The following is a 16,384-nucleotide window of genomic DNA, read 5'->3' as shown; positions in this document are numbered from 1 at the left end:
CTTAAGTAAGGACAGAAGTAACAGGAGATGTCCTGCTCCAACTGAAATCAAAAATAAATCTTCCTGGTATCAGGGTTTCCGTGGGACTGAAGTGGAAAACAAAGTCTGGTGAATGTACAGGGTGACTTTTTTTTGTGCTGAGTAAGCTGAGAGCTGCATTCAGAGACCCTAAATCCCTTATTCCTTATTGCCTATATTCTAGGTATTTCTGAAGGGGTGGAGCCTCCCTGAACGTGACTAGTGTCTTTGTATTAAGGCCCACTATTAGTAAATGCCTGGGCTCCTCCTAACACATGACAGACAGCCATGTAGCCCTTTGAACTTTGACTTTTAAGATGTCGCCGGTCCTAATTACAAAGCACACTGAAATTGTCCCATTCCATGTATGTCTGGAGATGCAGTGGAAAGCAGTAGTTCAGCATTTCTCCTCTGTGCAGGTGTTCACCAGCCATCTGAGAGTGGAAGAGGGTGGCCTGAGCCCCATCACAGAGGAGCACATTCATCTTTCTGACATGGACACAAGACGGGAGCACCTCCTGCTCTTCCTGCGGAGACACCCACAGCACGGTGCAGTGGAGCTGGATGGTGTTCCCATGAAGGAAGGTGACAGGCTTTCCTGTGGGGACCTGCACACCCTGGCAGTCAGGTTAGAAAAGTGTCTGACTTTTCCTCCTGCAGTGGCTCAGGCCCTTGGTTGAACCAGTGAAACCTCTGTAGTGACGTGGGGCAAGCGGTAGCTACTCCAGGCCAATATTGTGTCTGAGCCTCAAACTCACAGAAGAAACTGAGCTGTTGTACGGCCGGACAAAGGAGCTAGGGACCACATCTAGCATACAGAGGTGAGGTTCCCGCCTAAAGCAATGCCTCTTGCAGGTGGGGAGGCCAATTCTGTGTGCAGCCATCTAGCTCCTGTGAAGAAGGCAATGGTTGCCAGCTTTTTACTTTTAACATTTTTTTTTGTTCATTAAACTTACCTATCTAGCCTGCAAGAAAAGTTGTATCAATCACTGATTAACCAGAAGATGAAAATTTTGCCACTATATTTGTAGAGAGAAGAGGATGCTGACTTTTATACACAGACAGAAGTAGACTTCCCTACCTTGATTTCTATCTGTTATTCAAAGAAGATATCTACTGCAGTATTTAGTAGACATTTTTCAAGCAATCAGAATACAGATGAAAAAGCTTCAGAGAAACTTCTTTCCCAATTGATGTCCTGTTTTTGCTGGGGACTTTCCTTACATGGGAGACCCCACAAGCCCTAAACTCTGATGACAACCCTAAGTCCTAGATGAGTGCTCCAGTATGAAGGTTGGCTTTCTGCTTTGGGAAGGATCCGTGAGATCTGGCAGGTCAAAAAAGCACAACATCTTTGTGTGAAATTACTGTCGCGTTGTATCCTTGCAGGTACAGGCATGACGGCTCTGAGACGCTTACTGATGATATCCTCTTTGCAGTCACTGACAGCATCCACTCAGTAGAGTTCATCTTGCAGGTCAAGGTCAGTGCGTTGCATGATTTGGAGAGCATTGGCTTGTGTAGAAAAGGGCAAGGCATGACTTCTTCCTTGGAAACTGGAAGATAATGGATTAGTTAGGCTTTTTCTTCAGCCTAGCTATTTTGTTTATGTGACAAATTTGAAAGCAAATTTGGTTTTGTGTGTCTTCACTGAAACGCATCTATGCTTGGTCTAGCTTGGGCTCTTCTGTCTGGAGTTACTGTCTCTATAATTAAATATGGGGAGTGAACAGAAAGCCTCTTCTTTCTCAAGCTATAAATTGCACTGTCAAAGAAATGCAGTCAAGTTAAAGTTTTGCAGTAAATTCTTCTAAGCAAACTTTTCATCCTCACTGCTTAGCAACTAAAGATGAAAATGTTTTAAGCCTTCCATTTTCTTTTCACAGTCTGCTTAGTTTGGTTTACTTTTGGTTTTGAATTTTAACAGTGACCGTAACTCAGCTGGTTTCATTTTGTTCACAGAGAGAACTCAATGTATTCATACACTGACACTGTGCTGCTGGTTTGGCTGGAAAGCAGTATGTTTAAAACAACACCCTTTCACTGAAACAAAAAAATTAAGAAAAACAATCTTTAAATCTCTTTCTTACTAGGTGTTGCCCGTGAATGATGAGCCACCTGTTATGCGAACAGGCCTCACTCCTGTTGTACATTGCCTGGAGGGTGAAGAAGTAGTCCTTTCCTCTGAGTACATTTGTGCGACAGATGCCGACAGCGATGACACGAAGCTGATGTTTATGCTGGTTCGCCAGCCCTACCATGGGGTAGTGAGGAAAGCTGGCATCGTTGTGGATCGCTTTTCCCAAGCAGATATCATTTCTGGCTTGGTCACATACAAGCACACAAGTAAGCGACATAAGGACAGAATTAGACCAAAAGGTGGTCAGATAGTTTTGGCTGAAAATCTTAACCTAAATCCATACAATCTTCACAAAAGTTCAGTAGGAACTGCTGTGAAAGCACATCTGTTATAACTGGGGGAAAAAAGTAAGCGGTCTTTGAAATAAGACTGCTGTACAACTACCAAATGTTTTAATGTATTGTCTAAGTCCCTATTTGAACAGAAAATTGTATCAGAAAACATACGCTAATATGAAGGCATTGTAATCCTGGAGCTTTTACAGTTGCTGAGAAAATATCATTTTATCAGCAAAAGAAGGATTAAAATAAGATCCAAAGAGGATCTTTTCATTTGTTTCACAGCATTTTAAGAAATATCTTAAACCTTTTTCCATAAATGTGTTTAGATAAAATAATGTAATGCTGTAAATAAGAATGCAGAGATTTAACAGAAGACTCCTAACAACCTGAGATACTCACTGCAAGCCTTTCCAGTCTACTTGGATATCCATCCAGTGGGAAATTTACAGTCTTTCTGTACCACAGAGAAAGCAGTGTTCAGGTTTCTGTCAAGAGAACTGCAGCACTGAGAAGCTGTCATTTTATGGTTTTATTTTTAAAATCCAAAAATATATTTTTAACTACTCACCAAAGTCTATTGCAAGCTAACTCCCTTTCCTACTTACTCAATCCTTTCATCCATTGAAAGAAATTCCTTCCCTACACCTATTATAATAACTTCAGTTTTTTTTTTCAGTTTATGGTTTTCTCTGTAATTTATCTACAATTTTGTGCTGGTGTAGAGAATAGAGGTGATCTTTTCAGACTTGGAGCTGTCTATAATGAACAGCTTTTGTCCATCAGAACAATATTTGAGAGGAGAAGAGAGTACTTGATTATGGCCACCAATAGCAATTTTTTCTTCAGCATCATAAACCTATTGGGAACATTATTTTAATGACAGTGTTTTGTATAGCAATAAAGGGAAGAGACTAACCTTCAAGGGTGCAGTGCTAAGCCTGTGCTTTCTAATTCCCAGATTTCTGCACATTAAATGATCTACCAGTAGCTATTGTGAGGAAGGCAAGTAGTCAGTACCTTTCTTTCACAAGCAGCATATTGGCACAAGCTTCCAGATCTTCTCAAGACTGGGGTGCACTCACTCACAGGCATGTCTTGCAAGCAATGGCAGTCCCCAGTCCTGTGCTAGCCCTGTTGCACAATTATCACTATCAGCCCACTTTCGAATGTGACTACGTATGTGTGTAATATGTATAATATGGCAACAAAGCATAGCCTTTGTTCTCATTTTGTAGGGATCAGAGGCGTACATGCACATATATGCAGAGGAATATATGTACTTTTTGCTATGCAGAAACATCTTCTGGAAGAACATGGGCATTATGACTTGTTATAGAGAGAACATCAATAAAAAAGATCTCCTCCTACATTCTTGGAGAAGGAATGCACTAAAACACTCCATACCTGGACAAAATAATGTTCTGAAGATTCCTTATTATATTTAGAATAAAACTATGAGGACTATTAGTAATTGTATTGCCGCTGAAATACAATATTATAATAGTAATATTACAACTTTTAGTAGTATTGTCTTAGTTACATGCTTTTCTACATCCTTTCATCTAGAATAGAAGTCTGGTTACAGTTAAAAAAAAGAGAGAAAAACAACCCCCAAATCGAACAACAACCTGAACTCAAAGTATTCTGTTCATTTCGTTGGCCTATTTTGCTGTTATTTTGATCTACCTTTGTCTTCTGAATTCAAATACAGCATATATCCTTGAAGGATACAAGACTTGTCTTCATGAAGTTTTGGTTCCCTACTGCAAAACAGTACTTCTCAATATGTTTTCCAGGTGGGGAGATTGGCCTTACTCCTTTCTTTGAGATCTTAACCTTTGTTGTCTCCGACGGTGAAGCTGGCTCAAATGTGAATGATTGCTGTTATGATGGACCTCTTCCTCCTCCAGTTCCACTTCACGATCCATTGCCAGTATTTGACCTAAACATCACTGTGCTTCCAGTGGACAACCAGCCTCCATCCATCACAACTGGTGAAAGCTTTCTTTCACTGTATCATATTATTATAATGTGTGCTATGCAGTACTGTAATGACTAAAGGCTCAAATACTTTAGCATCAGAAAGAGTCAACAGAGAAGCTCAGCAGACAAAATTTTTAGATTAGAATTTCCATCAAATAACTTTTCTTTTTCTAGTACAGTGTGACCACCAAATTCAGGTGCTAATATGAGCGACTGCTTGTGGTTCTTCAACTGCATGCTTAAATCATGTGGCTTCAGAGGAGGGTGCTCAGATCTGCTCCCATCCATCTATACATGTACGTTACTACATGTGTCAGTTTTGTCTGAGTAAAACTGAGCTATGTCTCAGCTCCAAAGTGTGAGGTTAGGTCCAAACAGCTCTCAGGTTTATACAGTACAAAAATATTACCATAAATATAGACCCGCTTCCGCCTGTTAAGTATACAACAGAAATTTAGACTCTAGCCCTTATTCCCTCCCTTAATTCCTCAAGGTAAGGAATATTTATAGTAACCACATTTAATCCTGTTGTTAGTGAATAAAGACAAATCTAGACTATATATGTTATGATCAAGTTAATTAAATATGAAGCTATATTTTAAACTAGTACTCCTCAAGTTCAAAAATTCTCAATTAAAAAAGAAATAGTGTTGATAACATTACAGTGTTGATCTACATTTAGTTCAGCAACAGGCCATTATGTGAACTTTCCATTGATTTACCTGGCTTAGAAGGAAGGCTGTAGTACACTATAAAGGCATACTTTCTGTATATCTATCTTTTTTCAGAGTAATTTATTTGCAGACATCATATGCATGTTAGGTATCTCAGAGAACATTCAAACATATGTATGAATAGTTTTGTGATTTGCAGGCTATCACCCAAGCAATGTTCTAGAAATGAAGCATTGTCCCAGCAGGGAAATTAAGCTCTGATGCATGAAGAATTGTTCATTATGAGCAATTCGTAACAGCTCTCATGCAATTAATGCTCTGACAAACAGAGGTAACAACCAATTTTGAGCAATATGTAAGCCATTCTAAATGACTTATCAGTAAAATCATTTTTGATCTCTTTTGCATCTACTTATATGATAGGAAGTAGAGTTGATATTACTGTTCTTTTCCTCTTCAGTTATTATTTCAATTCTTTTTAACAAATATCAGAGTAAGCTAAGTTAAATAAGCAGTAACGCTTATCACATTGTTTGTGTGCAGGTGCAAGATTTGTGGTGGAGGAGGGCTCCTCAGCAGCCCTTACTGCTAACCATTTGTTTGCCAGTGACCCTGATACCGCTATCGATGACTTAGAGTTTGTCTTGGTTTCTCCCCCCCAGTATGGTTACATTGAAAATATACTGCCTTCTCCTGGGTTTGAGAAGAGCAACATTGGTATAAGTGTAGGTAAGTCTTAATGACATATGGTAAGCCTGTGGATGATACACTAAGGGCTTGGGGAGGGCGGTATGGTGGGCTGTGCTGAAGCAGCTGCAGGTGCATGCATTAATATGGGCTAATTGAGGAAAGCAGGTGCTGGCAAATGAGAGTGGTGGGACTGTGTAGGAGGATTCAAAGGGAGACTACAGCTCTCCAAATGTGGAGAACTGGCACTTGGAGTAAACAAGCTTATTCCTGTTTTACACATTCCAGCTGCAATCTATTAGCAATGACAATATGAGACATTAATCTACTTGCTCTGCCTCCCTCTTTATTTTTCTACTATTTTTCTATTTTTATTTTTCAGGTAGGTCCCCACAGCCTGATGTTATGTTTACATTTTTGTCAATAAAATTCTAGTAGCTGAAAATCTGAAAGGTGTAGGTCCTGTGTTAGTTTCCAAAGTGAAATTACAAAAGTGAGGAAGCTGGTAGCTGACTTGGGTCTTTTCTTATGTCCACCTTGAAGTATCATCAGACAGTTTCATCTTCAGCAGAATGGGGTGTGGCATGTTCTGTCATGCTACCAGTTCTTACCAGTATTCTCAGCTGAACACCCAGAATTACTGATCCCTTTTGAAAAACATTTTGCTTTGGAGACGTGCTTGCAAGGCTGGAGAAAGACATTTCTTAGTGAGCCTTTTGGCCGCCAGTTTCTTGGATTGTTAATCAAATGACAGTCAATGTCATTATTTAGACCCCAGATCTTTTCCTATCTGCTGTTTGGGTCTTATTCAGTTCTGCAGACTGCACAGAGTAACATCACCCTAGAAGAATCAAGAGGATATGTTTTTGTTTCAGGGGAAGGGAGTGCAATCTGCATTCTCTTGCAGAAGTGTATGCACTGGGACACCTGAGCCCAGCAAGCAGCTTCCTTCTCTGAACCACTAGTCTGCAGAGCTGCTTTGTGCCTGGCAACAGAGGAGGCTGAGTGCTACCTCTCCTCTCATCATTCCTCCCAACGAGCACCTTGAGAATAGGGAAGGACCAGCCCCTTTGCTCCCCTTGCCTTGAACTCTGAAACTGGGATCCTGCAGGGACTTGCACACTGGAACTGGGGAGGATCTTTCTGTGCCTTTTGCTACAATGCCTAATAAGGCAGCAAAAAACATGACCGATGATAACCCATACAATCCAAATAATTTGTTTCTTGAAGAAAGACATGGTTCCAGATATCTTATGGTATGTGAGACCAGAAAAAAAGTTTTGCTAACTTATCATCTCTTTAAAATCTCTAGCATCCTTTCAGATGAAACATTTGAAAGCCCTGAATATAAACTATGTACAGTCCAGGCATGTGAGGATTGAACCAACATCAGACAAGTTTGTACTTTACGCCACTGATGGGCTGCATCACTCAGCAGAGACTCCATTTTTTGTGCTGATCGACCCAACTAATGATGAAGTCCCAGAATTCATAGCAAGGAACATTTCTGTAAGGAAAGAAATAAAAGGCTTTTTATATAATTATTTTATGCTAGAAAAACTAAATTGGAGCATTGTTCTGATGTCTGTTCCTTTGCATTTTTCTCTTACTTTGTGCAGTTCTACATAGTTCAAGAAAAAGTCTATTCAAACACAACACAAACCTGTAAAATAGAGCTTCAGTGATACTGAAGTAATGCACAGCTCTGCTTACTGATTTGCAATTAAGTAAACAAAAGTTAAACCTTAAACAAAAAGATCTACAAAGGAGGAGAATCTTTATTTTTTTTCTGGTTTCACAAAACTCTTTGGAATTTTTTCTAGAGTAATTTTTGTTCCTGGCATAGCCTCTCCTCTCTCTGAAGACACTGCTTTTAATATAAGTAAACCATGCTAAGGAAGCATGAGATGATCTCATTGTAAAGGCTCTACAAGAAAAAAGTATGTATGTTATAAATTCATACACACACACATATATGTTTATATATATTTATGTATTTAAAAGGCTTTCCCATCTGTGCATTCTCTAACACCTATTATGATGTTTGCTTACCTAAAGAGCTTTTCTATTAATTGAGGCACATATGAACTTCTTTTCTAGCCTTCTATTTTCCTTACTGCAACTATTTATTACTCTATGTCCCTTAAACTTGATTAAAAACAGTACTTGTTTCAAAAGCTACTGGGAAAAGGGTAGAAAAAGCAAAGAGATAGACTCCTAAAAAAATTTGCCTATTTAGGAAACCATGCTAAAATGTCGCAATTTTTCTTTATGTAGAACAATTTGATTTATTTTCTCTTTTGTTTATGTTCAGGTTCTAGAGGGTGAGATGAAAGAGCTGGATCTCTCTGTTATCAGTGCAGTCGATCTGGATATGCCTAGGGACCATTTGGTATTCAGTGTTGTGCAGAAGCCCTGGCATGGGTTTCTCATTAATGGAGTTCATGGCAATGATACTCTACACTACAAACAGTTAATTACTCATCATCACAGCTATGAACTTCTTGTTCATGACTTTTCCATGGAGCTACTTATGAATGGTAAGTGTAGGATTCATTTGACATTGGTCTTTCATTCCTTTAATAATTCATAGCAGACAGAGTGGCACAATAAGAAACCTTCATCACTTATTTATTCATTTGTCTTAAGTGTATTTCCAAGAGAACATTTAATAATAGAAATTATCCTGTTTCATGCTAATGTTGTCTAAAGACTTGAAGAACTGTCAATAAATTCACCCTGAGAGGCCTGCGTGTCAGAAAGAGTAGTAATATGATTAGAGAGGCCATCTGCCCTGAAAAAACAATGGGAATATTACAACATATCGGCAAGTATATTTTAAAAATTTTTGACAGCAACTAGAGCAGAGAAGGCGAGACTGACTTACAAACACATTAGCTGATCCGGGAAATCTTGGGGTTTAATGTTGTCCTGAATGATAGTTACCAAGTGGGATGCTAACGCTTATCATTTTCAGTTAAACTGCTTTGAAGTGGCAAATCCCTTTTCAAATGATATAACTAAAAAGTGTATTTCACACCATCAAGAATATAGTGGATTCTTCCACATTTAATGCCATTTAATGAAATATGAGATCTACTGATGTCAGTGGGGACACAAATTTGATCCCATCACTCAAGATGCAGTTCAGGCCTCAAAACCCTGAGGAAATATTTCACTCTTCTCTGCCTAATACTACTTTGCAAAAGTACATACAAAAACATCACATCCCCAGCCTATATTCGTCAACTTTTCCAAGTCCTGATCTTGACTATCTTCCAGTCACTTGACTTTTCTCTCCTCTTTCCCACAATGGAGACCTTACGACCTTACCAGCTCCAGCTCAGATCTTCTGATTGCACATGTGCATAGCTGAAAGGCCAGCTTTCCTCTCTGAGCCTTGTTCAGAGCTCCCTGTGGGTGATCCAAGGCACAGAAAAGTGTTACTTGAGAGTATCATGTGTTGCCCGATAGTCTCACTCTCCTATGGTCCTTGTTAAAATGAATCAGAAAGAGGAGAGTAGAAGAAACGTAGTTTTTCAGACCAACATAGACTTTATTGTGAAGGAGGTCATTTGTTACTCGGGTCATGCTGAATGTCTTTGAGTCACAGGTATGTGATTAAAGTTAATGAACAGCTGCTAATTGCCAAGTTTACTCTATGGTAGCTGAAACAAGGTGGCTGGGGCTGGGGCACATGTGGAGGGAAGAGGGAGGAGGATGATGGATACAGAGAGAAATGATGTGGGAGATTTTGAAGGAGGTAAATATCTCTCTATATATCTCTCTTCTTTCTCTGTGCAGGAATGAAGCTGATATACATGCATGATGACTCAGAAAACCTCACTGATGGCTTTACAATCCAGCTATCAGATGGGAAACATAAAGTCTTAAGAACCATTTCAGTAAAAGTCATTCCTGTTAATGATGAGAAACCAGTGCTGAGCAAGTAAGCCACTTATTTCTATCTCAGATTGAGGGATGAGTTCAAACAAAATTATCCAAAAGTGATGAAAACAGCTTATCAGTGATCAGTAGGACTAGGATGCCATAAATAGTGACAGAATAATGTCAAAAAAGTTGTTCCCAAGTGAGTCACTATCAGTTTATCTAATAAAAGCACTTCCAGTGACGGAAAGGTACACTGTAATGTTATTTAGTATTCTCCACCCCTTTTTCCCGAAGGAAGATTATGGAGTGCAAGAAGCCATGTGCTTTTTCTTCTGCCCACGTGGATCCAGGAACTGTTGCTGCTGTCTTGGTTGGCAATGTCAGACCTTATCATTTGTCATTCATATGGTGAATATAGGACATAGTGATGCATTTCCTTGTAAAACAGCTATACTGTTATAGGAAGTTACCACTTCTTGCATGTTATTCTTCCACTGAGATGCAGCATGCAAGTAGCAGTTGAGTGATAATGATCTAAGGAATATGTTTCCTTTTGCATTGAAGTAGATTTGCCACCACATGCAGTTGGTTGCCACGTCTTTTCCATGGGGCAGGAACTCCCTTATGCCACTGCAACGGTTTACGAATGAACATATAATGTGACAATATTTGTAAGCTCTTTTTCACATTTTGGTCTGGGAGCACCTCTGCAGGCGAGGGAGTTCTAATCCTCACCTCCATGAGCTGTGGTCACCAGACTGAAGAATCTGGATGGGGTGTTTTTTACTGAGCTGCAAAGAGTGGCTCTGACCCACAGTGACTGCCAAACAATCAATCTGTTCCCTCTCCAATTGCGTCCTGCAGCAAGCAGTGCCCTTGCGGAATGTAAGGCCCTCACACATTCCCATAAAAGTCTAATTTCAAGATCTGACACATGGATGCTATAAAGACTTAACTATCTAACTGCTATGTGAACAAGTGAGTTGGGATTAGACAGCATTCAGAGTGCATCTAAATGTGTGTATCTTCACTCATTGTTTGTTTGAAGCTTGTCTTCATAGATCATACAATCTTTTCGTCAGACACCTGATCCTTGTGTATGCACAGACCCAGTGACTCATTATTGCTAACAGGAGTCATAAATCTTGAGGTTGCTTGACAGGTCATTAATGTGACTTGACATACTGTGTTACATGACTTCATCTCAGTTGCTCATTATTTTGCCAAACACGACATTTACATACCTCATATCTGTGTCAGTTTGAATATGGAAACTTCAGGCAAAAAAGTTCTGCTGTTTTTGAGAACAGTAAATATATTTTCAGCTATCAATGACAACTTCTTCTGTTGGAAAGCTTAGTTACCAGCCTGCTTTGGAGCAAGCACTTGAAATCTGGCAAAGGCTGTTATATGAAGCATGTGTCTTTTGTGATTCTTGTAAAAACCTACTCGCATGTGGTCAAGCCAGAAGTCTTTGAAATAGCATGGCCTTCACAAACTCAGTAGAATCTGGCCAGAGCTTAGCTGCCAAAATACCCGAGGAGTCTGTCCTTCTTGAGCATGTGTGAGCTCTGTGCCCCCAGCCAGGCTTGAACAGGTCTCACTCCTGGGCTGACTGAATATGCTGAATCCCCTCCAAAATCTTATACTTTATATAACCTTATAATACAGTTTGGGTACACACTGAGAAAATTTAAAACAGCTTACAGCAAAATGATAAAGCAAGGTGTGTAGAGACAAACTGGAAGACGGTTACTGGCTGAGAGGGAAAACGGAGCAGACATGGTCTGAGAATCATACCAGAGCAAGGCTCCGGAGGAATTTCAAGTTAGGTGGGATTTCTCTGCAGCACTGTCTCACATTTTCTTTGTGAATAATGATGGCCATTTCTGCCAAGGTGCATCTCCTTAAGCTAGTTATCTGAACCCAGAGCCCAGGTCAGCTCTGCAATGAGGAGCATTAGAGGAAATGAGTTAGGTCTCTGAAGGGCAATGTCCCTTAAGGGACAAGCAGTGTCAGACTAGTCAATTGGAAGACAGTATCTTCCCCAAGGAGCAATGGACTCATTATTGTTATAGTCTATAGTAGCGTGTAATAGACCCTACTAGTTTATGTTGTCCCCTTCTTATAACCTCTCTGAGCATGTGGAAAGGGAAAGAAGACAGATGCAGACGTGGTAAATCGCAGGATGCTGCATATCTTTGCTTTGCTGTTTTTCAGTACTGCTAGAGGCAACTGTTCTATCCAATATACTTTTCTTCCATTTTAATGGAAATAGGAATCCTCGTTCTTTTCTTTCGGCAATTGTTATTTTTGTCAGAATCTGGGTAATCCATATTCCTGGAAGAAGTGTTATGTGTTGGAAAAGTTACTTTTCTGCTTTTACCTGTATTCATAATTTCTTATTTTTGCAGGAAGGATGATATAGAAGTGAACATGGGTGAAACCCGAATCATTTCTAGTGCTGTTCTGTCAGCTGAAGATAAAGATACCCCTAGGGAGAGAATTTACTATCTGTTTGAAAGAATTCCAGAAAACGGTGAGCTTCAGCTCAAGGTTAGTCTTTGTACTTTAATAGAAACAGGCATGCAAACAATTCTCTCATTACAACAGAATGAAGCTCATGTTCCTTTTCCCACAAATGACTTTCATGTTTTGAAATAGACTGCTATGGCTAGTTGGCTTCTGGAAAGAGTTCTTGAACCAAACAGTGACACTGTCACAGGGGCTTTGTCACAAGCGGCCAGCTCCTCAATGGGAAGGGAGGGAGGGTAAAAAGCATGGCAGATCACCTAAGTGGATGGTGGAGAGAGAGACTGGAGAAATCAGCCCACAGAGGGGAAAAAACCAAAGGACAAGAGAAAAAAAAGGCTAAAAAAGGTGACAAGTGAGCAGTTACTTCAGTTGCTTCAAGATGCAGAAAAAGAATGGAGGGAGACCCTGGATGCGTGTGAAAAAGTAAGTAAGAAAAAATGAGTTAGAACAAAAGTATGTGGGGAAAAAAGATAAAAAAGAGGGAAGATGGAAAAGGACACAGCAAGAGGATTGGCATTGGCAGAAAATAAAATTAGAAATGGAAAAAAGATGACCATCTGTTGACCAGAGATAAGCCACTGGAACAGAAACAGAGAACAAATGCCTCTCTTTTTTATTTTATGTAGATATAATCAGAAAAAATCTTTTCCAAAAACCTATGAATGTGGTAAGTATTTTGATTCCATACTGCTGCAGGAATCTGTGGATCACATGAGAGCTGTTAATGAAAGGGGCCCCATATTTTGGGGTGAGAGCTGCTGCTGAAGTCCAGCAGTTTGAATATAGAAAGTACCTGAGTGTATGTGAGTCCTGCATGTGTGACACCACTGCAGAGCCTGTAGCACTGTTCCCACATGCCAAATACACAGATCTGTCTAGCATGAGCTACTATGGCATCTTCTAATATGCAGTAAGTTTTATTGGACATTTCATATTTTTCCAGGCTCTCTAAATTTCTGTGCTTCCTAAAGTTCCCCACAGTTTCATTTATGATACCCCTTTAAGTTTTGGCTAGAATAAAAAAGTCGTTGTATGAAATTAAGAAATGGAAAACATAAGCTGAGTCAGGATCTTTTCCATGTTCCTCTTGTTGATGGCTCATGGAGAAGTGTGTAGGACTGTAGTTCCCAGAGTAAAAGTGGCTAAACACTCTTCATCTGCATTTATTCCTGGTCACTGTATCCTCTCCAGCCTAAAAGTTACTTGGGAATCAGTAGCTTAATGTAGAAACCAGGGTGCTGCCACTAACAGTTTGCATGACCACAAATAAACTCAAATAACTGGGGATGGTATATCGGGGATTGTCCATTACTGAAGGATGTTTGTCCTCTCTAGGTTGGCAGAGACTGGGTGACTCTCCAAAGTGGAATGAAGTGCACCCAGGAAGAACTAGATATGAACTTTGTGAGATACATCCACACAGGAGCTATAGGGTCCAAGAACCAAGACAGGTTTACATTTTATCTGTGGGATGGGTACAACAGATCCCCAGCTGTGGACCTCTACATAAATATCAAGGACATGGAAAAGGGTAAAGGTCTGCTTGACTTAACATTTTACAGTGCCTATTTCTGAAACAATGATGGTCTGAATGAATTGGATCATCCTGATACTTCCCCAAGTGCCATGCAGGCCCTTGTCAAGCCTCACAAGACCCCAAAGCCTATGTGCTGGGATTTCATTGCCCTGATGTCTCCACTCCTGATGAAGGGGTCCTGGGATTATAAAAGGCTCTGCCTATGGCAGTTTTTACACCTTGCCTCCCAGGACTTCCAGCTACTTCTCAGATTGAGTTGACAATATCTTTATGAAATCAGTTTTATGTCTGAGTAAATCAAAGCGCAGAAAAAGGACAAGAACGTTACAAGGTAGGCAAATCACTGTTCAAGAGCGCTGACTCCCAGTTTTGTGTACTAATCTTACTGTCTCTCTCTTTCAATATTGGATCACGATTACTTCCCTAACTTAGATCAGAGTAACATCACACTACTAAGATTGGATCTTAGGGGTCTGATCTGGGGCGCAGACAGGTTGTACTGTCTTTATTCTTGGAGGTGTTCCAGCTCCAGTGGGATAAAGACTGGAGCAGCCTGGTTATGGCTGGTTTCATGGCTAATGCGATTTTGAGCAGAAGGTTGGACTGGAGACATCCTGAAGTCCCTTCCAGCCCGAAATTTCCTATAATCCCATCATTTTTTCTATTGGTGATGGCTTGCATGTGGCTAAATGATGCATAAGAGATGAAATTTCAAATCAGTATGACTATTTTAATGTCTTTTTATCTATCCTGCAGGAGATATTGCTGTTTTTGTAAAGCCTCTTAGAGTGCCAAAAGGGGATCAGGGCTACATTACAACAGATGCCCTGCTTGCACTGGATGGAACAGACAAACTGGAGGAGCTCCTTTACGTGATAACCTCCCCACCTCGATACGGACAGATAGAGTACGTCAGCTATCCTGGCATCCCCATTACCAGCTTCAGTCAAATGGATGTAGCACGACAGAGAGTCCGCTATGTTCACAGTACTAAAGCACTCATTTCTAAAGATACGTTCAGGTAAGGCATCAAAAAAAAGAGCTTCCTTTCCCCTAGAATTTATTGAGTATTTGCGGAAAAAGAGGATGAGATGTGGGAATTCTTAATATTTATACAGCAAAGATATTTCTGCTCTAACAGATGCAGTTATGACTGCCTTAGTAATAAATATATTTTCTAACAGAGCTTGAAATAGTAGCTTGAGCCACATTCACTCAGTGACACTGCCTTAAATATTATTAAAAGCACACATACACTCACAGGAGAGAGTGTGCAGGAGAACAACTAAGAATATGGTCTGGGGAATTTCCCTATGATTTCCTGCTACTGCTGGATGTGGTAAAACTGCTCAGTCCAGCTATTAGCTTCTTTTTGCTTATTTGTTGCATTTATTCTGTTGCAGGTTTTTTGAATCCAGTAGTCATTCTTCATCACACTGGTGACCAAACCACTTATCTCTTCAAAAATTTTTGTAGACAACTGGATTTTTTGAGTAAAGTCAGCTACTTATAGATCCAGTTCAGCAGCCTTCTGACAGTTAGGCTTACTTTCACCTGGGTTCTGGACCTGGTCCTTAGACCAGCTTAAACTAGGTTCACTCTAAAGTAAATATTGCCTTATGCTGTTCTTACTTGAACCGCTTCTGGTCATTGAATGAAATGATCTGATGAGTTATCCTTAGGCAAAGAGAGATGTGTGTCACTGCTGAATCTCTCCGGGGGAGTTCCAGTAAAAGAGAGCAAATTCAGGCAAATTTTTCTTAAGGAAGAATGTTAACTTCCAGTTAGCTTTTGACAGAAAATGGAGTTCCTGTAAAATCAAAAATTTCCACAGGAAATAAATAAAGTCTAATTGTTTTTCTTTTATGACTACCATACAGAGCTTTAACTCATAAGCATTGCAGTCCAGATGTATGAAAGTCCCCTCTACACACTCTCTTGTGAATAGGATTCCTGATTTGAACTGTGCATAAATGCATAAATGAAGCTTAAATGGCATGTTGCATCATTCATCCAGAGAGCTTTTTCCCATAGAAGCCAAGGAAGTTGGGTATGGAGGCATGAAATAGTTCCACCTACAGCAATGGGGCAGCTAACGTACACATTATCTCAAGCTGAGACAAATGTAATTCTAGGACATTTCTTAGTTGAAACTTTTAGAGCTATCCCTTCCAATGAATTAGAAGCTGTGAAAATTTGGATTTTCAACCATCTCTAGTCACAAGATTTGTCTGATGGCTACTTGCGGTCATAACTTAAAAAGTGAATGAATGTTCTCTGACCTGATGAAGTTCAGTGACATGCTTGTGAATTGCTATGACCAAAAATAGAATTAGCCTGTACAAGAATAGTTGCTGTTGTATCAACCCTAGGATGGGTAGTGCAGGAAGTGGCTTGAATCAGCATCTTTTCTGTACCAGACTAATGAAGGCATTCAGTGATCAGCCCAATATTCAATGATCAGAACAATAATTCCAGGGAAATTGTGCATGCACATAAACCCAATGTTTAGGATAATGGCTTAGAACCAAATTAGAAAGTCAGCTTTATTAATTTAGTAAGTTTATTATGCTTTAATAAATATGCATATCCATTTTAATCACAATAATTGATGTTCCATGATGTTACCATTCAGCAA

The 16,384-nt window shown here is 39.8% G+C and overlaps 1 protein-coding gene across 1 annotated transcript in view; it reads left to right on the top strand.

The window, feature by feature from the left end:
• Positions 1-15,189, top strand: part of LOC134153520 (FRAS1-related extracellular matrix protein 1-like) — a 32,524-nt gene extending 17,335 nt beyond the window's left edge. The window contains exons 14-25 of the mRNA XM_062599769.1: positions 438-646; positions 1,408-1,501; positions 2,112-2,364; positions 4,236-4,433; positions 5,640-5,825; positions 7,096-7,292; positions 8,098-8,323; positions 9,588-9,732; positions 12,089-12,230; positions 13,545-13,740; positions 14,503-14,767; positions 15,150-15,189. Coding sequence (XP_062455753.1) covers positions 438-646; positions 1,408-1,501; positions 2,112-2,364; positions 4,236-4,433; positions 5,640-5,825; positions 7,096-7,292; positions 8,098-8,323; positions 9,588-9,732; positions 12,089-12,230; positions 13,545-13,740; positions 14,503-14,767; positions 15,150-15,189 — 2,151 coding nt within the window. The remainder of the gene's footprint in view (positions 1-437; positions 647-1,407; positions 1,502-2,111; positions 2,365-4,235; positions 4,434-5,639; positions 5,826-7,095; positions 7,293-8,097; positions 8,324-9,587; positions 9,733-12,088; positions 12,231-13,544; positions 13,741-14,502; positions 14,768-15,149) is intronic.
• Positions 15,190-16,384: the final 1,195 nt, after the last annotated feature.

The sequence above is a fragment of the Rhea pennata genome, chromosome Z (assembly GCF_028389875.1).
Source record: "Rhea pennata isolate bPtePen1 chromosome Z, bPtePen1.pri, whole genome shotgun sequence".
Lineage (NCBI taxonomy): Eukaryota > Metazoa > Chordata > Aves > Rheiformes > Rheidae > Rhea > Rhea pennata.
This window is presented reverse-complemented; position numbering and strand designations above follow the sequence as displayed.